At 38.7% G+C, this 26,004-nt stretch overlaps 2 protein-coding genes across 4 annotated transcripts; both read right to left on the bottom strand.

Moving 5' to 3' along the window:
* Positions 1-48: 48 nt before the first annotated feature.
* LOC144659057 (atrial natriuretic peptide receptor 1-like) lies at positions 49-20,515 on the bottom strand. 3 transcript variants are annotated; one of them, XM_078519564.1, is made up of 22 exons: positions 20,319-20,515; positions 19,688-19,744; positions 14,912-15,600; positions 14,046-14,332; positions 13,589-13,730; positions 12,814-13,050; positions 12,535-12,631; positions 12,188-12,284; positions 10,830-10,910; positions 10,232-10,309; positions 9,930-10,034; positions 9,070-9,141; positions 8,791-8,956; positions 7,642-7,794; positions 7,235-7,415; positions 4,748-4,888; positions 4,364-4,487; positions 4,201-4,269; positions 3,805-3,979; positions 2,958-3,056; positions 1,665-1,756; positions 49-632 (listed from the first exon to the last, which is right to left on the bottom strand). In XM_078519564.1, exons 3-22 carry the CDS (start codon positions 15,573-15,575, stop codon positions 525-527), a joined length of 3,168 nt encoding a protein of 1,055 aa, XP_078375690.1. In that variant the 5' UTR covers positions 15,576-15,600; positions 19,688-19,744; positions 20,319-20,515; the 3' UTR covers positions 49-524. The 3 variants fall into 3 exon arrangements, with proteins under 3 accessions (XP_078375690.1, XP_078375689.1, XP_078375691.1); XM_078519563.1 differs by lacking the exon at positions 19,688-19,744; XM_078519565.1 differs by lacking the exons at positions 19,688-19,744; positions 20,319-20,515 and adding an exon at positions 16,626-16,815.
* A 3,133-nt stretch (positions 20,516-23,648) lies between these two features.
* On the bottom strand, positions 23,649-25,058 carry LOC144659109 (beta-1 adrenergic receptor-like). Its single transcript, XM_078519568.1, has one exon. The coding sequence runs from the start codon at positions 24,873-24,875 to the stop codon at positions 23,922-23,924; it is 954 nt and encodes a 317-aa protein (XP_078375694.1). The 5' UTR covers positions 24,876-25,058; the 3' UTR covers positions 23,649-23,921.
* Positions 25,059-26,004: the final 946 nt, after the last annotated feature.

Raw genomic sequence — 26,004 nt, 5'->3', positions numbered from 1 at the left:
CTGATACGTATGTTAGTTCTTTTTTTATGTGTATTTCATTATTTAAACTTCTCATAGTTCAGTCAGTACAATGCTGAACTCTTTTTTGAAGGTTTCTACTATTCGTATTTCTTTATCGCTACTGCTACGCAAGGAAGTCCCGCGTTTGTTTTCATTCCCTATCTGTGTTCCCACAGATCACTTTTGGCAATTTGTTGTATCTATCCTGTAGAGTCATTTGACAGAGTAATCGACAACCCCAGACAAAAATCTTGGGAAGTTTTGCACTTTTGTTCCTCCCCTCCCCTATTCAATCTTGAGCGAAAAGCGACTTTACACATGCACAAGGTTGTAAAATGAGGGACGAACATTGATTGGGGGGAACTGGGGGATCCTACAGCTGTACAGTAATGGCGATTGCTAAATTAAATTAGAAACTCTCTCTAATCGGGAATGTTGTTACAACCTTCCCATCTCTTTCTGTCTTGGGTTGTAGCCCTTGTGGAAATGCCCCTATGCTGGCGTGGTTCGGTAGGTATGGACTATCATTTGAACTCGTGTTCTTCCAGTGACGCGGCCTCTTTCAAGTTGGGTAGAGGCTTGTCAAATCCATCTTTACCATACAGAAAAAAGCTCACAATCGTTCCTTTTCCCTGAAAAATGTAAATTCGTGCAATTAAAAAATACACTTAAGAAAATGCTTTAGGGCTACGGTTAAATAAAAAAATATATATAAATGGTTCTAGTAGTCAATCCACGAGTGCCCAGGTGAAAGGTTATGATATACAGTCGGTCCATTTCCGAAATTCCGGAAATTTGGGAATGGGTAACGAATGGTTGGAAAATTTTCTTGAAAAGTTCCCAGAGAGTCCGAACTCCGAAATCCGTTGAATTTCCAAAATGCGAACCATAAACCGAAAATTCCAGAAATTCGGGAGCAAAATCGAATTGAACGGCATACCTCGCGAGGATGTCCTTTTTTCGGAAAGTTCCGAAATAATTTCCAGTTCGTTACAGTCAACAGGAAAATGAGGTTCCAATCGCAAGGTGAAATTCAAAGCGGAATATTTTGTTCGAAGGAAAGCACCCATTGTCTCCAGATCTGGGAGGTCTGGGAACAATAAGCCACATTTCCTTCGCCGGCAAGTAATTAAGCTGGAGGCTAGCCTGCGTAACAGGCGTCGAAAGGGAAGGGACGAGGGGGGTTGGGAAAAGAGACTGGCGGCTGCTTTGAATCAATGAAATTTTCGTAGCTCACCAAGCGTGGGATATCAAAAGCATTGGTATGTAGGAAAATGATTGGATCAATACCGTTTTTAACATGTTAAGCATTTAAAAATCACTCTGAAACAATGGCTTCATAGTGAGTGGACGGGACTGGATGATCAGACCTAAACTACGATTGCTCATGCATTCGCCAACGAACAAACGAAGGTATCGGATGAATGTCTTTTTTTTTACAGTTGGTTTCCATTAGCTAGCTAGTCATTTTTGAGGATGTTATTTGTAGTTCTTATTAGTTTTGCTTCGCGGTCGATAACTAATAACCAAAATCATCTTTACGAGGGCGGACGAGAATATTGAATGTTAATACACTGTCAAGTTTATACATAGGAAGATCATCTAGTTAAAAAATAAATCTCAAAGCGATTGGCTAGAGAAAGAAAGAGACACAACATGACTACCTTAAGTGTGACTGGACCTCTTTCTTCTAAGTAGAATCCTCCAAGCGTGTCTAGCACAGCTTTACATTCTGGACTCACGTGGATTCGAAGTGCTGTGAAATAATATCGGGTTCTGTTATGTAAATTAAACAAGTCTACAGTAGCTGCAACAACATGTAGCCACAAGGTGGTACGTTTGCTTGAAAACTATTTTGTGGGAGAATTCAAGCAACCAGTATATGATTACTTTGCACGGAGTGTTCAAATGAGCGTCAAAAGTCTTTTGAACCATCCTCGGAGACCCAGGGGCAGTTAGTGGGGCGAAACGAAGGAAAACTGAGCAGAAATCGTAGCGACGAAAGTTTTCAACGAGTCTCTCCAGACCATTTCCAAACGGTTTTGTTAATGCTGGCTCCTGATTGAGCAGAACTATAGCCTGTGTACAGTCGTCCCGCTCTGCTCAAAAAAGCGGAAAAGATTCCCTGATTTTTTTTTTTTTTCGGCTATCTGATGTAAGCTAAATGGGAATTAACCCTCGCATGCAGAGCTTTGCAATTGGTGAACGAACAGAAAAAGTATGGCCGACACAGTATGCGCCGTGTAAGAACACACGAAAGTGATTCCCAAGTTACTGCTCACCGATTGGGCAGAATAATACAAAGGATTTTTTCTGCTCAGTCAGGAGTCAGCATTGACAAAGCCGTTTAGAAATGGTCTGGAGAGACTCGTTGCCCAGGGGCACTTTCTGCTGTTCTTGAAAACTTTCGTCGCTACGATTTCTGCCCGGTCTATTCCTTCGTTTCGCCCCACTATTAAACTGCCCCTGGATGTATGGCTTTAAAACACTTGTGGCTTAATTTAAAAGTATTTTGATGTGGCCTCAAATGGAACTTTTTGAAATTTATCATTTGTCATTTTAGGATTTGTGATTGAGAGTAAAGTGAAGTTGATTGGACTGAAAACAAAACAAATTGATTAATGACTATAATAATGAATTGTCTTTATCAATCAAGTTATTATTTTAGTTGTTATTTTTAGTATATTTAGAGAGAAAGGCCAAATTAGTCATAGATGGGTCATAGATAGGTTTCATAGAGAGCCTGTACATAAGGTTAAACAGCAATTGAGCATTTTTGGGGGATGAAAAATACCCTTTAGTTCGACCAAGGCAATAGCCACCATCAACTTTAACCACAAATTACACGAATCAGATTGTGATAGTACTCAGGCAAGTTTGTGAGAAACAGGGACTTTCAGCGAGCTGCACAAAGCTGAAATGAAACTGAATGAATGAGAATCCATACGTATACTCACCAAGACCACTAGATTCCATCCTTGAGGCATAGTTCACAGTATCTCCAAATAAACAGTATCGAGGCATTTTGAGTCCTACAACTCCAGCCACACATGGACCTAAAATTATTTCAATGGCAATCATATACTTTTCAGTAACGATGACTTCTCTCGTAGAACGTTGCCTCTTGGAAGAGATCATGTGTCTTCCAAGCTGGATGACTTTTATGCACGTTGTTCATGAAAAAGTAAAGATTGTTCGATCGACCAATAAATCAATCCGGCAATCAATCAATCAGTCCGTGAGTCAGTCAGTAGGCAGGTAGGTAATTAAATAAAAAAAAACAAATAAAATAGAAAAGTAAGCTCCTACGGAAAAGAAAAAAGCAATAAAACCCAACTACTCAGTTGCTCTAGAAGGCTGTAGCTAGGTGTAGCCAGCATAACATCTCTCCAAATTAGATGTCGATCCCTGCAGTACTTCAATTATTTACTTATTTACTTATGGACAGCTCTCTAAAGCAGAGAGGTAGTTTTAAGCCCTGAGGTACTTCAGTTGTTTTCTTGAGGGATAGTTATGTCTGAGGAAGAGTTTAAAAGACAGATACGAATGCTATCTCGTATATGACATAGTCCTTTAAAATCGTTCAGCTTGAAAAGCCCATGAAAACTGATAGAAAATGCTGAATCGCGGTGCATAGCTTGACCTTCCAAGCTCTGCTAAAATGTTGACTTGCACTGTCTTAAAAAGGCAATACTGGGAGACACATCGTTAGTACAAACTGTGGTATAAATTCGGACAAAATAGAGCCCCCGCGGAGCATAACACTACATTCGTTTTCTTTCAAGTAGAGATCATTACAGTTACCTGTATGAATGCCAATCCGTAGTTGCACTTTTTTATTTTTCATGTGAGGTATAGTGAAGTCCTTAACACAGCTCAGTAAGTTAAGCGCCACTGCAGCAATCTCACCAGCGTGCTTGTTGCCATTGCGAACTGGAAGGCCTGACACCACCATGTAAGCGTCACCAATGGTTTCAACCTGGTGGATTTGGAATAAGCGTAACGAAAGGCTTTAATTCCTGTCGAAACTAGTGTAACATGGTTAAATGTTTAAATTTTAGGTTAATTCTTTATTATTTTGTTACCTATATTTCGCTTTACCGTTAACATGAAGACGACTTATTGTCGGCCGTGCTAAAACTCACTATAGAAAAGAATACGTTTTCGAAGATATACGTAAAATTATGATGTATTTGTTACCTTATAAACATCATAATTATCGATCACATTGTCAAAACATGTGTACAGCTCGTTCAGCAGATTCACCACCTAAAATGAACGGAACAATGAGAAACATGAAGAATACCTTTACTACATGAAGTTGAGATAGGTGCAGGGACGTATTACTGTACATGTGTTTTACCTGAAATGGAGTACTTTCTGAAGCCACCCTTGTGAAGCCAACTATATCACTGAAGAAAATTGTGACACTTGAAAAACTTTCGGCCTCAACGGCTTTTCCGGCCTTCAGTTCGTCAGCTATCGGCCTGTTAAAACAAAAATCATCAACTGTAACATGTCAGGCAGTGCACAGTAAATGGTAGTGATACTGAATGCAGTGACATAAAGGTGCCTTTAATTATTTTAGCTTGTTATTTATCCAGAATGTATTTTGGAAACTAACTTTTTTCACTATAAAGCTGGGGTAAAATTTACATTTGTACACCATTTTCTCTTATCCACTGAATGCTGCATCTGTAAATTTGTTTTTAGCAGTTGCAGGAACGTTTTATCTTGCAGAACTTACTTGGGTAACATTTTGTACAGCAACTCTTCAGTTTTTGCCTTCTCAATCTCCAACTGACGAGTTCTTTCATCGACCAGGTCCTCCAACTGATCCGTGTATTTCTCCATCATCTGAAGCATGTTGTCTACAATGTCTAAATTTCTAAAAGGAGACAAGTCCATGAAATGAGTCAACACGGCAAGTTCCGTACTCTGTCTCAAAATGTTCAGCTGTGCGCAATTTTTGTAAAAGAGTGCTTCCGTATGGATATCTCACCATCTCACCTCGAACTGGCGACACGACATGTCTATATTTTTCATTTGCGCGTTCTTTTAGAGATTTGAACCTCACTGCTGCTAACGTTATCGAATGTTTTTGATAAGTACGATGCACCCGGTAGCGTGAAAAAAAAAACCCTGCATTTGCCTTTTTGTTTTATGTGTTTTTTCCGGCACTGTGAATGGTAGAACTGTTTGTCTGTTTGAGCAAGTTTGACATGTATTACTTAAATAGATTTAGCCAAGCCTAAAAGCGGAGCTCCCCGATAATTTACTTCGCCTTTATTTAAGTAATGTTTAATAAATGAGCAGCAGTGTGTTATCAAGTTTAAAACACAAGGCGCAGCCGAGTGTTTTAGACTTAAGACTTGATAGAACATGAACTGCGAATTTATTGAACGGCTTAAAAATCTTCTGGGAGGCGCGGTGGCCTAATGGTTAGTGCGCTCGCCTCCGAGTCGAACGGCCCGGGTTCGAGGCCTGGCCGGGGCGCTGCGTTGTGTTGTTGGGCAAGACACTTTACTCTCACAGTGCCTCTCTCCACCCAGGTGTAAAAATGGGTACCGGCGAATTTACTGCTGGGGGGTAACCCTGCGATGGACTAGCATCCCGTCCAGGCGGGAGTAGCAATACTCCTAGTCGCTTAATGCTACGGAAACCGGGATAAGCTCCGGCTGTATGAGCCTCATGGCTCGGACACAGACTTTACCTTAAAAATCTTCTGATGTAGACCAACTCATTCTTGCACTAATATTTAGATTTGGGATTATTTTGGCCTAGAAAATTGGACGTAAAGTTTAGCCGTGTCTTTATCAGATATAAAGACACTCATCAAACGTTAATTTCTTTTGTATTTTCTTTATGAATTATCAATGAGTTTTTAAGTATTTTAATAATATACATACAAAAATGTCTGCATGCTCATTGGCTGAGAGCACGTCAATTAATCCCAAACAGTGCAGAAAGTTGAAATTGAGTGCAGAAAGTTGAAATTAAATTGATTGACAGGAAAGTCGGAAAGCGCGCCAAAACAAAATGGCGGCCGATGTCGGAGTGTTTGAGAGAGCAAAAATCGAGCAAAAACATAAGGATTCATGAAAGGTTTGACCGATTTAACGAAAGTTATAAGTATATAAACCAAAGTACTAGGAATTGGACGTTTGTGCAGCACAAGAGAGGCTTTACGAAACTACGGAAAGCTACCAATCGCGGATTTTCTTACGCGACGGCTCATACAGAAGAAATTAAAGATTACAAGCGTGAATTGAATGAGGATAAAAGCACCTGATAATGCATGACAGAGAGGTTTAAAATTCCCTAGCGGTATCTGGATTTTACAAAGCCCGGCAACTGCGTTAATTATGTTTAAGAACGAATCGGAAAGGTAAGCCACTGAACACGTTTTGTTTGTCATCCACTTCAAGTGAAATTTTTGTATGTGTTTTATTAACAAGTAATCACATGATTTTTCTCGTACAATTTGGGATTAATCAACACTCGTAAATTTTTCAGACTACAAATTGTACTCGCCCTACGGGCTTGTGCAATTTGGTTAGCCTTTGAAAAATTTACTCGTGCTGATTTTTCCCAAATTGCAAATTACCTATACCAATTAACTGACCATGGACATAAATTGGTCTTGAGCCCGCGATCCAATAGAAAAAACATTTTCCGGCCAGCGGTCAACGTTATAAAAACTCGTCACCTCGATGAGTTATACACCTGAGCCCGCGATATAGTCACGTGATACTGGTCAGCGGACAACTTGTGTTGACAGCTATCAATTGACCATAACGTGGATGCCCCAGTATCAAAGATGTAAGCTATTTCTGAAGTGGGCGACGTACGTACGGACGCGCCCGCGAGCCATGCCGCTAGCCATGATGACCATGTAAACTCAAGTTCATGGTTTTCCTATTTCTGTGAACTATCTATGGGTATGGGGCTCCACTCTGCGGCCGCTGTGGAGCTCCGCTATGAATGGTTATGGTAATGGGTGTTTTTCGGTGAACACTCAGTTCTGGTTGCCAAAAGGACTGCGAGCAAGGGAATTTCAATTGGAAAAGTAAGTTTTGATTAACTTAAAACCTGGAGGTGTGACATTCTTGGTTGAACCACTCTCGATATCTGGTAACGTGCGACCAGGCGCTCTTTGATGTCATCCCGCGCTTTCAAAGAAAAAGTGCACCTGCTACACTTGTTAGTTATTTGGTTATCTCAAAGCACTTACTTTCTGTTATTCATCGTCTTTAGCTGGGTTTTTATGTCAGTGAAAGTTGGTCTGGCAGAGGGCTCATTATCCCAGCATTGCTGCATCAGCCGGATGTATCTGTTATCACACTCTTCCACATCTTTTGGTACATCAGGTCTAAATGGAGGCACAAGTCTCTTTCTTATCTTCACCAAGACATCTATAGGTAGAGAGACATGTAAATATAACATAGCTGAATGCAGTGTTGACTGCCTTTTTTTTAAAAAAAAAGATTAGCAGGGTGAACAAACAATGACTACGAAACAATATAGTAACAAGAAGTGAAAAGCGCGCCCTTTGGAAATAAGTACTCAATGGAAAGAGGTTTGTGCCATTGAATATCCCGAGGTAGTTTTGCCAAAAAAACAATTATCCACAAGATATACCTTTAGGCTCCAAATGGTAATAAGGCTCGTCGCGAGTAACAATTTCGTGGAGTATGATGCCATAACTGTATACATCGCCTTTTTGTGTTTTTGTAAATTGACAGCTTTTGTGATCCTTTGCTGGCAGCAGTTCTGGGGCAGTCCAAAAGAGATCTGGAAAAAGAAAACATAACACGTGTCTGAGCGTTAACGAAACAAATTTCCAAAGGCCATCGGCAGTTTGAAACCAAAGGAATCACAGGCATTCCTTACGGCGGGTAAAAGGGTTAATCAAAACTGTAACAAAACTCTCGAACGTGATTGGTTATCAGCAGCCCGATTTGAGCACTAATAGGACAGTGTACGCGTCATGCTTGTAATTGGACAGTGTAATAGGACAGTTTACGCGTCATGCCTGTGTAATTGGACAGTACGCGTCATTTTGCGCGCACTGTTATTGTGCATTTTGTTGAGAAAACTGTTATGTTTTTCGGTATTCATAAAGACTTATAACCATTTCGCCGGTAAAGATTGTTTGTTTCTCGAATTTTGTCATAGTTTTGATTAATTGGTAACAGGACTTTGTGTCGTCCAATTCTGTCTGTAATCATACTTGTGATTAAACAAATCGGGCTCCCGCTTCGCGGTCGTCCGATTTTGTTAATCACTCGTATGATTACAGACCGAATTGTACTCCACTCAGTCCTATTACCATTATTAATAAACTCCTCACATCTAAAAACCAAGACACCGAACGTGTGGCAAACGCGGCAGAATGATAATAACCTTCTCCCTCCTCCATGAGGCACGATTAAAAAGCATTACTCAATTATTTTGTAACCGGTAAAGAAAAATTAGGGATATGTGCCAGGTTAAGGGTAGTGCAGCACGTTTGTATGGAAGAGGCCAGTTTTCTGTGACGTGCAAAGGTTTTTTAAGGAATGATTACATGCGCAGGGATAAAACTTGCTTGATACTCAAACTATGATATTATGCCTTAACCTTTTTGTATTGCATTTGATTGGCTGAGAACGGTAACAGCTACCATCTGACTATTTGAGGCGCCTTATCCCTAATCCTCTCTAAGATGCGATTCTGATTCCAGCATATGCTCCTAGGTATCTTCTGTAATTCCTTAAACAAGAGAAAATAAAAGGAATAGCGACTAACCTCTGTTTTTGGCATATTCCCCTAGATCCTCTTCTGTTTGATTGGCTTTGACCGTGTCCAAGCCATGATCAGACACTTTACAAACCCAACGACCGTCAATCAAACATTTAGATGATTTCAGGTTGCCATGTGCTGTTATTGGACTGTTATGCAATGCTATCATGCCCTTTAGGATAAAAAGTGTCATAAAGCATGTAAGCCATTCTAAAACTCTTTGTAAATCAAAGGAAAAAAGACATTTTGATCTGTGCAACATAACTTTCCAAAAATGACGGTTACCTTTGCAATATCGTTGGCAAATGACATCCTGAAAAGCCAATCAATTTTGATATCATCGTTTGCCAGCAGATCCTTGAAAACAAACGAAAAACAGAAAATAAGAAATTAAAGTGATGTATCTATCAAACATGACTTTAAAATTACATTTACTCCGGCTTTTAAATATGCATCTTAAGCTAAATTTCTTTAGTTATTGGGGTTCACTAATCCACTTTCTTCGTTTTCTCCCAAATCTTTGATTGCGTTCATTGATCTTTGTCTGTCATGCCGATATTGATGTATTCTTTGATTTGAAAAGAATTTTATTCATGGCAAAACTACCTTGTGTAACCTGTTCAAATAACAAACGAATAAAACTGGAATTGAAAACGTGTCAACATCAGTTTGAACAAAATGACACCCCACGGTAATCATAGAATTGGTAAAAAGTCGATTGAAAAGTTTATATTAGTAAACTTTTAATTCCAGTGTTACCGAAATACAAAATCGTTTTCTCTGAAAATTGACCGATCTCGCTTTTACTGCAAGGCGTTTCTAAGCAACCTGACATATCCAATGCCGTGGCAGCTTCTGGAGTGCGCTTGTATATCACAGCCACCAAACAGTGCAATTTTTAGTTTCCCTAACTTCCCAAAATAAGACTTGTTATGGCTGAACTGCAAAGTTACAAACATGAGACGGACACCTGGTGTTGATCCCATCCCTGCCGTTTTTTAGTCATTTTACTGTAACTAAATTCCCTATAAGACGGACACTTCTCTAAAACGGACAGTTGGGGCCGGTCCCGAAGGTGTCCGTTTTAGAGAGAGTTGACTGTAGCTCGAAAAGTTACGCAATAGTTAGTAAGTCACTCTACTTACCTGGAGGCTTCCTCTGCTGCAGAATATGGAGACAATACACACATTTGGAGACTCGGTACACAATCCAATGTATTGGTTGATATTTTCATGTATTAAGTCGCGCACCTGTAAAAACGCAAAACGGTAAGGCGAAGGTGACAGTGATTGAGTTCATTTAGTCTGAATTCTGAAGTTTTGTATTTTAAAAGTTTTCTTTGCTCCTTCATTGTTGCGTTTGATTGGATGACACAAATAAATTACACCGGAGGAATAGCTAAAAATGCAAGCGAGCTTCAGTTAACATTCTCTGAACATTCCTGTACCTGTTTCATTTCAACAAACACCTCTCTTTTCAACTCTACGTTGTTTTTTCTTAGACGCTTTAAAGCAACCAGTTCAGCCTGAAACATTTAAACACGAATAGTTAGCGCACTTATTAACGATAGCTGTAACTATCTAGCAAGTGCTCAAACATACTATTAAGTATTTTTATAATGACTAACTGAAACATCACAAAAATTCGAAAAATAAATAATTGAATAGTTTGAATAAGAGTGATTTGTAGATTTTAATATTAAAGGATTCTTGTAAGCTGCTTATACTCCTTGTGGGGACCCAAGTCGCTTTCTCGATTACTGAATTAAGTCTTCCCATTTTGAGCAAAGCTCTTTGTTTCTGAGGAAACTATATTGCATTGGCAATTGCAAGCAAGTGAAACACTTCGCTAATTAATTAAAGGCTGACAAAGGTGACTAAGTGCCGTAGCGATTTTTGGGAAAGCTGATGTTTCGCGCATTGGGCTTTCGTAGGAACAAATTGTACTTTATGATGGTCAAGTCTTCCAATTGTGTTATAATATTGCCTCAATTCTGTGAAATCCCTATTCTGTTAGTTCGCTCCATACTCTTAGTTGCTTCTTACCTTATATCGTCCAACATTTATGAGATTTATATTCACATCACCTCCCATGTTACTCATGAATGAGCCTGGGCCCGTTCTCACCTTGCAAGAGAAAAGGAACATAGATTGAATTTGGGATAATATAACAATTAATGTAGGTAACACCAAACCAGCTTCTCCTCCCCAAGCCACTCGCGGCTGCGCCGCTCGTTGTCGCGGCTTCGCCGCTTGCTGTTGGGCACTTAAAAACCCCAAAATACCGCCAGCTACGCAGGCTACAGGACGCTAGCCTGCGTAGCTGGCGGTATTGTTGGGTTTTTAAGTGCCTAACAGTAAGCGGCGAAGCCGCGACAACGAGCGGCGCAGCCGCGAGTGGCTTGGGGAGGAGAAGCTGAAATACCGCCTGCCCGGATGGGCTGCTTTTCTGAGAAGCCCGTACGCTGGCGTACGGAGCATTCTGATTGGATGGGAATGCTAAGCACGTCAATCAAATGTCTCCGTAATCTCCCAAGGGAGCGCTCCAAAGGCCGGCAGATCTTTGCCGCGTACAATTAAAGCAAATCAAGCGAATCAACATAGCACATTAAGCGGAGCAAGCGTTATCGTTGGCCTTATCGAGTTTGAATATTTTACGCGAAGATGGAGAAATTGTTTGAAGCAAGAGCATGAAGCGGCTGCAAACAATTGCCAGAATCTGTTTTGTGAAAAAGATGCGATGGCCATTTTGCTAATTACCGCATTGCAGTTTATTTAACTTGGTGCCACTCCTGGTGCGACTCAGACTAAAGTATAAACATAACGACATAACGCTTTGGTCGTATTGTATTGTTAAGAAAATCTGTGACACCCCTTCGCTCGATTAGATATTTAGAAAGCAGTATTCAACAAGATAATCTGCTTATTTTTTCGTTAATGTGACCAGTTGGAAGCGGTTCATTTCTGTCGGACTTGTTGCGTGACATTGCCAGGTGACATTACTTTGTAAAGCTTTTTTCTCACAGATATATTGAGCGCTCCTGTCGAAGCCCTGTTAGTTTCGAAAGATGTACTTTTTCCTCAGTAGATTTTTGCCGAATGAAGAGTCCGACTTGTAGTGTTTCGTCGACTGTCGTTATGAAACGGAGTTTATCGTGGACGTGACTGTCAAAATAGATCGTCTGGGTTATTCCAAGCCCCAGAACCTGTCAACAGTTTGTCAAAATGCAAATAAGGGGGCGGAAGCCAAAAAGGCAGCCCATCCGGGCAGGCGGTATTTCAGCTTCTCCTCCCCAAGCCACTCGCGGCTGCGCCGCTCGATGTCGCGGCTTCGCCGCTTGCTGTTGGGCACTTAAAAACCCAAAAATACCGCCAGCTACGCAGGCTACAGGACGCCAACTTACTTTGCTAGACAGTCGGCTGCCTCGACTGCATAAAATGATGTCCTTGTAATCTATAACCCATGACGTATTCATGAGATCCCTTTCATAAACCTTTTTCCTGGAAACAGAAAGGTGAAATTTCAGTTGCAACGAAATCATTGTTAAAATGTTGAATAAATGAGGTACGCTGTAATATAATAATGTACCTAGTGTTTAAAAACAACTGTTTGCTTGGAAAACAACAGTCGTAAATCCCGACCTTGATTAACTGAATTTATTGATTAATTTTATGATTAGTTTAGGTTTTACGAGGGTAATCCTGTCCTTTTTAAACCCAAGTGTCAAATTAAAGTCACATGGCAAGTTACCTGTAGTAAAGAAAGCCAAGAAGCAGTCCAATAACCAGCAGCATCAAGATCAGGGTCAAAAGCCACAGATAATTAAATCCTTCATCTTCTTCCTTTTCTGTGGAAAGAAGAAAATAAAAGCAGACAGTTGTTTTTAGGGTGAGACCAGCGGTCATCCAAGGGCCCCTATTGCTGCTGACCCTCAACATTGCAGCGTGTCCAACTTGCACCATAATAACCCGATACTCTACTCGACTAGAGCTCGCCGGAAACTCGAACTCATTAATCTAATCCACTCACCTTCAGGAGCTTTTAAGCACTTTTCTCCTTGGAATCCGCATTTGGGTGTATCACGTGGGACAGTGGTTGTTCCATTTGGCCACACTGCTGTCACATTGTGGATTGTCACACTCTCATTGTTTGCTTTTGTTTGATCAATCTCCACTATAGCAATCAAACGTCCATGTTGTCTGTTGCTGAATACAAACACTGGAACACGATTACCTTCCCTATTGATGGCCACTTCACCAGATATACCTGAAATGCAAACAAAAACGACTGGTTTACTACTTTTCTTAAACTTAAAACTTTTGATATTGTAGAGCTTGCTCCTGCGGCCTGATGAAGTACCACAACTTATAACCGCTGAAAACTTAAAGATACGAGTACAAAATTCACCGACACGAATGTAGATCGCATGTACTATACGGCAACTAAGCGGAACACCAGTAATTCGACGACCAACAAGACATCAAAATTTGGTCGTTTTCACGAGATGGTCATATCAGAGGGCAAGTGAGGATGTACTTTCTCCGTGCCAAAATATAAGCCTCGTAGTAATGAGGTCGTAAGGCGGGCTTTGACTTTACAGGTGAATCCCGTTAATTCGAACCTTCAAGGGAAATCCAAAAAAGGTTCGAGTTATCGGGTTTCGAGTTATCGAGGGTAAAATGTGTAAGAAAATGACTTGTAGGGGAATAAAAAATCGTTCGAGTTGGCGGGAGGTTAGAGTTATTGAGGGTTCGAGTTATTGGGATTCAACTGTACTTTCAAACAATTCCGGCAGGCACCCTACCTTTGAATAGTACACCTGCGTTGCTTATGTTTGATATAATTGACAATCCGTCAGTCTTTTTTCCTCCTCGACTCAGAGATCGGTTAAGACCAACAGCGTACAGCTGTATTGCGTCATGAAGATACGCGGAAAACTGAAAGGTCTAAAAATGTAATTAATGTAAGAACACAGTTAGTCACTATTTTTTAACATTTAAACATTACCGAGTTGCTTGCAGGAGTGAAAAAAGAAAAGACAACGACAGCACCGATGGCAAAGACAAACTGCTTTTGACGAAACTTCCTCGTTATTTCTATCAGCTTGTCACATTCATGACTCACACGGCCATTTCCTTGTTCTTCCATGTTAATGTATAAAAAGGGTAAAATTAAGCAATTTCCTTTCTTCTTCTCTTCTTAAACTTCCAAGGACACAGAAAAAGTTTATCTTGATTTTGATAGTTGATGACAATACTTACAACCAATGTTTCTGATATATTGTTTGCCTTTATCCTTTCACTGAATTGCTGTATAAAATTTTCGTAGCGTTCTCCATGTGGTCCCTTCACGGACAGATTAACTGTACCATCAAAAAGTGCAACAAAATCTTTCCAGCTTCTTCCACCGGCCCAAGGCTCGTTGATCCAGTTATTGTCGACAGTAAAATCTAGCGTGGTGAAGGCGTACTCGCCATTCATCATACCCAATTCATTCGCTGCTACGAGAAGCTTTGCTACCTCTTCGTTAAAGGCAAGAAGAAAGATAACTGAAAAATACAAAGCAAGTTCGTGTGTGAACCCAAATGAAGAATGAATTTTTTATATGAGAAACTTACAAAACGAGTGAGGTCTGTTTGCATTACATGCAGCAATCTTTAAAAAAAATTAAATAAAATAATATAAAAAATAATTATATGAAAATAAATTATATAAAAGGTCATAAAACGATGGGAAGCACAGGATAGGCAATTTTAAATTTGAAGATAATTGACAAATATTTCGCGTTCTAATTGGCCCGGAGCTAGGTCAACAAAAGTACCTTTGTATATATTTTTGAAAGGTTATTGAATACAGATTCTATATTTGGATTTTTTGATCATATCATAGACCATAATAAACAACGTCAGCATTGTCTTTGGGATCATGAAGTTGCACAAAATACGTTTTTTTCGAAAACACATTTACATGTTATGTGGAATTTGATCTACATATATTGGTATAAAAAAGGGTGTCTCGAGTTTTTTTTCATTATTTTGTTGCTCCATTATTTTTAAAAAGCCGTTTTTAGTGCTTTTTAATATGTGCAACCACTGTAAAAAAAGAAAAGAAACAAAACGACTTCTTACCCCGCGCTTCATCTTTGACTTGTCTCAGATACGCCTTGTGTGAAAACGAAGAACTGGATACATAAAATCCTGTGAGCGGTACAGTGATGTTATTTCTTTGAAAAATCTCTGTCATGGAGATAGCAATTGGTGACCATACATGATCCTCAGTGGAAATTATAGCTGCACGTGACCAGTTGTAGAAAATCATGGCCTGTAATAGTATATCCGGGGTCTCGTGCAGGTATGTTCTACTGAATGGTTGTGTCCGCGCAAACGTGGGGAAGAAAAAACGCTCACTTAACTCTACCGACGAGCACGAGTAAGATATCATTGGCTTATTCCAATACGATGCCAGTAAAGCCGCTGACAAACACGAATCAGAGCACGCAGGCCCAATGTAAACATCCGCATTTTGAAGTTCATATGTTTTTCCAACTGCAATTGTTTTGTGACAAGCGCTGTCTTTGACCGTGTAGGTTATGTTCCATTCACGCGAAAGCCTACTATGATTATAAACATCTTGAATAGCAGGCTCCACAGCAAGTTCTAAGGCCCTTCCAAGCTCGGCAAATCCAGGCCTTGATGTTGGCAGTAAGACACCTAAATGAATGCTTTCCGAGACGGTAAAGTGAATAAACAGGAAGGTCAAAAATATCCTGATGAGTAAATGGCGGATTGCCATGACGGGTTGTCCTCCAGCTTGAAATCTAAGTGAAAGAAAGAAAATTCAGAAAAATGAATTGCTTTGAAAAAAAATTGTTCAGTTTAGTAAGTATATGCTGTTTTGCTCCATTTTTATTTCCCTACATGCATTTAACAAAGACAGTAATTATCGCTGAATATTCTTATATATGTACACCTGGTGTTAATACAAATCTCTACTCAGAGGTGAGACGGCGCGTGAAGTGACACTAGCTTTTAAAGTCACTTATGTGAATTAAGCTCAGCAGGAAAGTTTGAAATATAGAGTGGATGGAATGTAAATAATACATTGCTAGTAAAGAATTGGATGAACGCTTTGCCCTGGTTTGTACTTCCGCTCTTCGCTGTCGAACGTTTACGATGTCTTCATTTACCGGTTGTGTCTCTTACTGATGCATTCAGTTGCAAACGACATATCTATCTATCTATCTATATATACGTTGTATACATTATTCTAAAAATGTTTCAGGCTTTAGGAGTGATTCATCGCTTTATTGCTACAGGTCTGTTTACCTGAGAATAATATGGTACCGCTCCTGAAAAGTTGAGAGCTCTCTGAAAACCGTTCTACACAAGCAGAATAAAGTACTTTGTATTTAGATATGTATGAGTTGAAAAACAACCACCTTGATTAAACGTCTTTACAAATCATCGAGTGATACTATGCTTTAATTAGTGGCCCAATTATACCGTGAGTCTCAGTTAAACCGTGAAATAAAGATTTAGCAGCAAGTGGCTCCTACCTATGGTATCAAGGGGCCTATCTAGTGATTTGTTAAATCGCAAAATAAAATCACCATATATCGTTTACACTATACATCCCTTACAAACCGGCCTTCGTCGGAAGAAAGGTCTTTTATCTTGTTTATTGCATGCGCATGCAGTCCAAATAAACTCACGGGACTGCAAATTTTAACTTGGCTAGTGGCCGGTAATAATCTGCATCAGCGAGCATACAACGATATGTTTCAAAGTTCTTCAAATTAGTCAAGTTTCAAACTAAACTGTATAAACCAATGTCATAACTTACATTGAAGGTTGAAATGCCCACTTTACAAAACAGACTGTCTTTCCGGCTTCATCAATTTTTGTTACTGATCATGATTTGCATTCGATGAAGAGATTAAACAAACTGAGGTAGTCCTCCAGCTGTTTTCCCGGTTTAATTTTCACCATTCTATTATTGGCGGTTCGACTCGTTTGAACAGCTATTATTAAAATCCTTATGTTGTTATGTCAACCAAGTCACACCTTGGTCTAGTCAGAGGTCTTCGGTCAGTGCAGTACTTAATTTAAGCAAGTATTACCTTTTATTCTTTATGCTAAAATGACAGCAAACCTTTAATAATATAGAAAACGGTAAATAAACAAAACAATCGATCACAGAGCGGTAATCTCACCGCTGTTGGCATAGCCAGACAATATATAATATAGAAATACGCCAAAACTGTTTGTTTTGCCATTCGACTTTTCATAATTTATTCAAAAAGCGAGTCACAGATTAATAAGACTTCTACAAAACAAATTGAATTAACAAACAACGTGATAAAAAGCCAGACTTGCTAAAATAACGACGTTTATTAGATGGCAATCAATTCTTCAGTGCCCTGATTGGCTGTTTCTCAGTCGGCACTTTTAAGTACGAACCGTTGCCAAGGTAACGGTCTGTACTCATTCAGCTTTGTGTGGTAATAGGAGATAAACGGGTAGGTTGAACTGATTTATAAGGATTGAGTCGAAAATATTCGGAGATTTTCGGATGTTGTCGTCTTTATATAGCTTATACAGTTTTCTTCGAACGTGTTCAGAAATTGATCAATAACATATTCAGACGACTTTTGAAAAATCTTCCAAAATCTTCGAAAATTTTCGGTAAATTGTCAGAAATCGTCAGCTGATGTTCATAGCAACTAATTAATCCGATGACTTAATCGCTTCGAAAATCCTTAAAAAATAACAAGAAGCTTTCTCTGTTCCATCGGAAATCTTCAATAGACTGAAAGTGAGAAGTTTTAAAAGACGAGTTAATGCCCAGGATTAACACCTTTTTCATGAAGTATTCAATATACTATCAATCCTAAATTAGCATCAGTTATGTCCGCCATGACTAAAAGGCTTCGACTGAAACGATAAAAGGTCGTTTATAACAGACTTGTTAAGTCCCAGGAAAATGTCAGGAGGAAAGTGTTTTTCAAAGTCTGAAAAGTTATAGTCAGCAAAAAGAGGCAGAAGAGACTAGATGGAGACTAGATGGCTCACAGAAAACCAGTAATTATTTTACTTTGAATCTCTGTAAAAAGGAACACACACTAAAAATTGTCTTGAACGTTAATCGACCACATGTGGGCCCAGTTACACTTCTTTTGGTATGAAATGCTGGTGTATTAAGCCGAGATTAAAATTGCAGTAGAAAATGTAGTTGGACAGGTGTTTCGCGTTTTAATATTTCAAAGAACTGACTAAAATGGCAATTGATCACTTATTACTCTGCTACTGTAGTGGAATACATAAAACTGTACGACAGTTTTATGTATTACTACAGAATTTTTTAACTATATGTTTTGTTCGCATGATGCTAGATATAATCTGGGTTTTCATTCGGTGGATTGGCAATTTGAAATCATTAACATCCTCATTTCCAGGGTTTCCAGAGAACAGGAAGAGGAGTCAACCTTGAAACTAGGAAGTTATCGCAAAGATGAAACTTACCATAGCCTTACATTCATACAGCCACACGATGTCACGTGTCTATTACGAACGAAAAGCGTAGTCGGTAGCACCTATCAATGAATCTTTAGTATCAAACAGAAGTTGACCTTTAATTTCGTTCATTTTCATTGGCAAGACCACAACAATATCGAACAACATCGTTTTGTGTTTTTGGGAAGTGTTTTCCTCTACCCAGGAGCATGAATTGTTACTGTCGAATTTGTTATGGGTAACTTGCGATCAGTCGCTCAATGTTAAAGATAAGAAGCATCGATTACCCATCTGCCCGCACTAATCCCTAGAATCTTCTCCAAGACCAGACGATTGGCTTATAATTCTTATTAATGGTTATCTGTAATTAAACCTTATAAACTGTCTAAAACATTTAGAATCACATATACTTAAAAGTTTCAAGCGTTACCAAGTAATTTTCCAAAGATTAATTGAACTTTATACCTTGCAGTGTAGTTTAATTAAACCATGTTGATTAAAGTTTAGAGTTTATTTGGATCAATTTTAAAAGCTCAGTTAAGATTATCGTGCTATAATTTAACAGACTCTAGTAACAAATTCAGTGTGTGCTGAAGCTACAAAGACTCAGGCAAGAGAGAAAATTATCTTTCTAAGATTTTAACCGAGATGACTCAGGTAAACTCCGTTGTTACTATTTCCAAGAACCCTTACAATAAAATGGCAGCTTACAGGTTATTCATTGCATATCTTTCAGATATGTACGATACAGTCTGACTCTAAGTTTGCTTCACAACAGCTGACAATAATCTTCGAGAAATAAAATTGAGCAATGGCCTGTCAGCTTTGTGCTAATAGACGCACCTATTAATAACCGAGTTTCTTGCCTTCAGGTAATTCGTAAAGTAAACCAATATAAAACCATTCAAAGGATGACGTCAATGTCTTTTTAGCCGAGGGTTAAAGTAAATATATAACCTTCCAGGGTTTAATTTAACTGCTTTTTGTCTCTTTCAGAAAAGAAATGAGTGTATTGTTTTTATTTTCCGTCTTGGTGGAAATCTGCATAATGCAGGTTTTATACCTTTTATACCTCTTATTCAAGCACGCTAAACCCACATAGCGAAAGCTTGTCTGAAATGGAGACACTTTTATTGAAATAGTGTGTTTACCCGGCGATTACTCCAGGTTATAAAAAAGCTATATAGAACAATGATGCAGGAACATTCACCTTTTAATGCATGGAGGCGTAATGTCATGCTAATGCAGAAGTTCAATACTTCAAACTCTTTGTAGTGTCGAGTGCTTACTGACTGAAAGTTATGTAATATTTAAAACATTTTTGTGTGATGTTCCATTGATACCACCAACCCGTTATAATAAAACTCTCTCGAATCTAATATTCAGGCTTACCTCTAGAAATAGAACGCGAGGCACCAGCTACACTGACGAAATCAATTTGGGCTTGAGCTGTCATGATATATTTCAATAACGCCTTTACAGTTTAAAACAATGGACGTAACATTAATTTGTTAATCTCATTTTTTTTTGTATTTCTTGTTTTGAGCAAGAAAGTGTTGACAAATCTGCGTGATTTAAAGTAAAACACTACAGGAGTAAAACAACAAGTAAAGAAAACAAAGCAAGGAGCGATCAAGATCAAAACAATTGATCGTACGCAATTCAAGTTTATATTCAGAAGAGTAAGCGAAGTTTAAAAATATGGCTCGATTAAATGAGGTCTTGACTATTTCTTATCTTTTCATATTGAGCTGTTACCTCGATAGGTATAAAACTTGGCTTTTTTTCAAGTCGTACCATTATTAAATGTGCGGTAATGTTGTCCGAAGCTGTTGGCACTATTCTTCAATCAAAACAAAACATTTTGGTGACGACAGCTGTGATGTAAACATTCTTGACCATTCTTACATAAAACGTCGCTTGTAGACAACGCAAAAAAGTGAAGAATTCACGAGCAAGTTTAAAACATGAATCCCTGGATTTCCTACAATAACTTCAATTAATACAACGAAAGTAAACTTACCACTCAGTGATATTTTAGCCACCTCTCCTGCTTGTTGATTTTCTGTTCAAGGCTATTCAGCCAATGTTTCTTTCGTTCTTTACAATATGCACATAAAAACGTGAACTTATCAAGCCCAGTTTGAATCGGCACGCAACAGTTTCCAATTGCGGTGCTTAAACTAAACGGGTGTACAAAATTCTGGTTTCTTCGATGAAAACGATTGATTAAGGCGTTATTTGCATATTTTTCACAGGTCGGTGATCCAGCTGATTATCTTATTATTTCTCAGGCATTATTTATAGAGTATTTTAATTCTGATAAATGAGTTACGCTCTCTTAACTTTCTTTCATTGTTGCGATGAAGCAGTACTTGGCTAACAATACGGTGGTAATTGTTAACCGATGTCTTTATATAATGGATTTTTTTTTTCAAAACAAAGAGTAAGTGAAAGAATCTCATTACCCCCTCCATAACAGCAAAAACAAGATTGTTTTATCCACTTAATTTCATGTCGTTAATAAATGTATGACCCACATGCCATATTCAACCTCAATTAAAATAGCCGCTATTGTAAAATGCCGCTTCGTAATAATCAAATATTCGGGCTTCCGTTCGATTAATCTTTTTAAACTTTTGCAAAATGTAAATAAAACTCAGACAGACAGGCCATAAATAAAGGATCAAAACTGGTAATTGAAATCAAATTCTTGTAGGAAAATTTGTATGTTGTTATCAAGACCGGTTTTTTAGAGCAGCTTCTATTATACACTTAAAACTTGAAAGCATTGGTTGTATCATTAACGTGTTTCAAGCAAAAATGGTCAAAAATTCCGAGATTGTAACTGGCAACTCGGCGCTTGATGGAGCAAGTTACCCTTTATTTTTCAACGTCGTCCCACACAAAGCTGAAACGTGTTATGACATACTAGACGTATTTGTCGTTGATAAACTATAGAGAAAAAGACCACTGATTTCGTTTATTTGTTTTACAAAGTGATTCTCAGTGGGATATTTTAACCGTTCTAACATGCAGGATTGGTGTTTTCATTCGTCAAAGATTTTGGATGGCCTGCCCCATCAGTAATAGTCATGTTAGGGCATTGCCAAGGCCTCCGGCGTTGTAGACATCTATCAGAGCTCCTGTTACTGAAACTCAGCCAGCTACACTAAGAGCAGAATTGGCGGAAATGATGCTTTCGACATTATCAACAGAGCGAGACAGGCTGGCATCCCAACCCCTAAGAAGACAATTGTCGAACAGAACTGATTTTCAAAGAGAGCTGGACAAAAGACACACAGAAGTGCTTGTAAGATTTCGTCATCGAGACGAAGCTGAAGCAAGCACATATTGAGACTCACATATCAACACCCTACAAAGTTGACATCGAAAAGGGGTAGAGAGGGCATGAATGGAGGTCGACTACAGAAAACTTGATTAAGCACTTCCAAACTGGCTCTGCGAGTATTGGGAATTGGCTGAAAGGAGAAGAGCAAACCGGGACTGGTGGAGAAATATTGGTGTCCAGTATTCCGCTGGAACTCTTCTAATCGGGCGCGAGCCATTCCAGTATGTTGGCGATCCACTAAGCAAACATCTAACCTCACTGACTATTTCCATGTTTATTTGTGCATTGTAATAAACTTGCCTGTTGATGTTGTCTATATAAAGGTTGATTTTCACTTGGAATAAGCACAAGAAGAACAGACAATTTTGTTTTTTTACGCATTTGCTTATGCTTATGCGCGTGCTTATGCCACGAGAGGATAAGAAGAATGAAAGACCATAAGAAGAATGAGTGTGTTCGTTCTTCTTAGTTATGCGCTTCTTATGCTGGTGTTTACGCCAGCCTTAGAAAGCGATTTTATTTTATTTAGTTTAGAAGATCGACCGACCTTGCCCGTTGTTTCCTTCTTTCTTTTGCGTGAAAATTGCTTTTATCATTTTGAAAGTGTATTTTTATCGACATTCTCTGTAGGCTTGTGACGCCAGGGCTTATTTTGTGCTCTGTACAAAGCACAGTTAAGGGAAAAAAATGACACGTTCTATAGCATTATACTGGGGCGTTATAACCTGTCCATCTTCCTTTTTCCTTTACTTGTTTCTTTATTTATTTTATACAGAAGTCGTAAAAACACAGAAGAAAAAGAAAACAAAACTATCCCTAATCACGAATATTTATCTTTGTAAAGTTAACTAAGAAATAGCAATGCTACTTACATTTAGCAAAGGCGGTATTTTTAACGTTTGTCTGCTCCAAACATCCAGAGGTTTCAACATCAGTCTCTGTAAATTAACCTGTGCATGGTTTTTGGAACATTCTTGATAAAACAATTCACAAGCAAGTCTTTTAATTTACTGGGTTCCTCATCAGTCAAATGTTCTATTTTTTAATCTTCCAATGCTTTATTAGATGTGCTTTAGTACCATCTCTGGCGTTCTTAAACTCTTAATACACCCGGTTGTCAGAAAGGAATCGTTTCATTTATAATTTCCTGCTGCAATTGATGTCGCTGTAAGAACGATTAGTGAGTTTAATATACTTTTAATTAAACTTAATGAATCCGAGATTTCAGCTGTTTGTAAAATACTGACTCCTTTAACGACCAAAGGTGAGTTTTGCATGCGGGAGGTGGATATGTTGCAGGTTAATATGAATTTCAGGTCAAAACAATTTTAAACTAGTTTTATTAGGATTATGGTCATAATCTGAAACAAAGAAAAATACAAATCAAACTAGTTTAAAATCATTTTGACCTGAAATTCATTTTAAACTACGGTCATAATCTAAAAGATTATGATACGCGAAAGATAAATAAAAGATAAGATAGAAAGATAAAGATAAATACGCGTGAAACAGAGGGTTAATTGTTCAATGTTGAATGTAGGGTTCTACAGCGTCCAAAACATAAGGCGAGGTTTGAATGTCTTGAATGTATACCCACTCTTTGTTTACGAAATATCATATATGCTCTTATAATTCTTTTCTTCTGTTTTCTATTTTTGTCGGGTTGTTTAAGAACTACCATAGCCGTAAATTAAAGAACTGTGAGTTGGGCTCTAGCCATTTGTAGAGCCCTTTCAGCTCTTATAGTCTTGCTATGGAGAGAGAAGAAGGCAAACTAAGAGTCGACGGGAAAACGAAGTTGCAAGCGGTCCCGGCAAGCGGCGAAGCGCGGAAAACAGAAAAGTGGTACTGGGGATGTTTCATTGAAGCTTGGTTTTACCGCCTTTGATTCCTGGTTTATTAACATGCAGTTCCATCTATTTTTTTATACCGATAATTTCCATAAAAAAATAATTTTCGCTCGCGTGTAGGATCTGAAGGACAAAAGCATTTTGAATTTCAAATTGCTAACCCTGCTTTTATTGGCTTTTCTTATTGAAGTTTAAATTGATTGTCACCTAAACATACAATTAAACGTTAAAATTAAACCAGATAGCATGACAAAGAACCGGACCGCAGCGATAAGCCGTCAATAGTGATTCTAAACAGCGATTAGAGAATAGAGATTAATGTAAAACAATGTTTATGTTGTTTCCCTGTATAGAGTGTGTTTTTTGAGTTTCTCAGTTGAATTGGGCATTGTACATGTCACTCAGATTTCTTCTTGATTATAGCCTAAATCTCACTGAAATCTCTTAGATGAAAATCATTTTGCCCTAAATTTCGTCGTGTAAGATGAGGAAAAGTGCGAATTAAAGCTTCGCAGAATTCGTCATTTCGCAAACAATAAACCCAAGGGTTGATTCCCGATGAAGTAAAGGCAAGTGCCTCGACTGAGGTCCACACTGTGTAGTATGATAGTTGCTTATTGAGTCCACAACGATCCGGCGTAAAATAATTCACCAAGGAAGTGACTAAACTTGGCAACCAACAGACAACAAACAGCCCAACCACAATGCTAACAGTCTTAGCAGCCTTGAAGTTCCTTTTTCCCCTTTTAACCGCGTCTTGATGCTGTAATGTGTTGTCAGATTTTATTTTCTTGGACTGTTCTGCTGCGACTCTTAAAATCCGAATAGAGCAAAATGTGATGACTATCATAGGTATCAATACCGTGATGATTGTAAAAGACAACCATAATGTCACCGAACCATCCATAACCAAGAACCTCGAGCACGGGAGAATCAAGGACATCAACCACACAGTAGCTATGACCAGAAAACATCTCCTTTTATTTACAAGGTCTTTGTAGCGGAAAGGATGAATGATTGCAATATACCTATCCAGGCTGACACAGCATAAGTTAAATGTAGTAGCCACTGTAGTGTGGATCCAGAGATAGTCATTAGCTTTACCGTAGGTTTGCACATAAGTATCTGCATTATACCCCAGGCATCTTTTTGATATCCAGGCTGGAGCTATAACCGTTCCGACTAAAAAGTCTGCTGCTGCCAGGGAAGACAGAAACAAGTTCGAAATTGTTCGTAGTGACTCATTTCTGGCGATCAACCACAAAACGACCGCGTTCCCAATTATGGCCGCCAAACCCGCGAGACCATACCACGTCGACAAAACAATCTTTGCCGCCATGTTCAGCTCCTTAAACCCACTTTGGCAAGTGTTGTTCATTTTTTTTTCTAGCTCCTGGCTTTACAGAATTTTATTTCAGTTGGGGCCAGCGACAAAATGTGTGTGGCAGGTGGTTCATTATCAAGGGTTTGTACGTCGTATATTTACCATCAGGTTAATTAAACGACATCTTGGAAAGTTTTCAATCAATCGATTTTAGTTGAAAGCCGCTGTTAATTATGCAATTGCGACAGCGAATTGTTTAAAGGCATTTTCTTAAAAAAAGGTTGTTTTGTGGTTGTTTAAAGGCAATTTCTTGCAAAAAAAAGGGTGTTTTGTGAAGAAAATCGAATAAAACGTCTGATAATTTTTTTTAAAAAATTCTGAATTTTAAAGCAGCTGGGAATTTCTTTTTTATTAATTAAATATTATGTCAGTCCAACTGTTGTTTCAGCTTGTTGACTCTTCGGTTTTTCATTTCAATATTTCATTGTGTTGTAGATGCCGCTTTCTCATCGGTTTATTTTAAACAAACGTGAGCTAAGCGGAAACGTAGTATTTTTAGATGTTCATTTATTTGGTGCACGCGAGCTTCGCTCATTTTCAAAGTCGATTATAGATTAACAGAAGCTGAGCTGTCGAAATGAAAACTACAGGTGGTGGTATAGTGTTAAACAAAAAGGATAAGTTTCACTATAATTTATACAACGATTACGTGCTGCATAGTCTGTGCTGGTGGAAACAAGCGCCAACGAAACTGACAGCTACGCAGGAAACGTGCTGCAATCAGCTCTTTGCAGGTGTGTCACGTGACATGGACTAATTGAAAACTGACATGCTAATAATAAAAAAAGCTGTGTCCGAAAAAGTCACGAAGCTTTCCAAGCTGTATCAAGCGATGCCTATCTCTTGCATTTTCTTCATTTTGCATTTTTGACCTGTTTTGTTATTTCGTGGAACCAGAAGTACATAATCTAGATTATGTACTTCTGGTGGCACACAGTAGAATGAGATTGTAACATCACAAGCTCACTCGACCCACTCTCCACTCGTCCACCCATTAGTTTAGGTGCTTGCGATCTGGAATAAGGGACGGGGAAATGATTTTAAACCAATTCCGTACTCATGCCATGACACTATCAGTTGATGCTGGCTTTGCGCTCTGTCTGTAGAGTGTTGTATTTCGTTT

The sequence above is a fragment of the Oculina patagonica genome, chromosome 1 (assembly GCF_052425735.1).
Source record: "Oculina patagonica isolate OP01 chromosome 1, crgOcupat, whole genome shotgun sequence".
Classification (NCBI taxonomy): Eukaryota; Metazoa; Cnidaria; class Anthozoa; order Scleractinia; family Oculinidae; genus Oculina; species Oculina patagonica.
The sequence above is the reverse complement of the archived record's forward strand: the minus strand, read 5'-3'. Positions and strand labels throughout refer to the sequence as shown.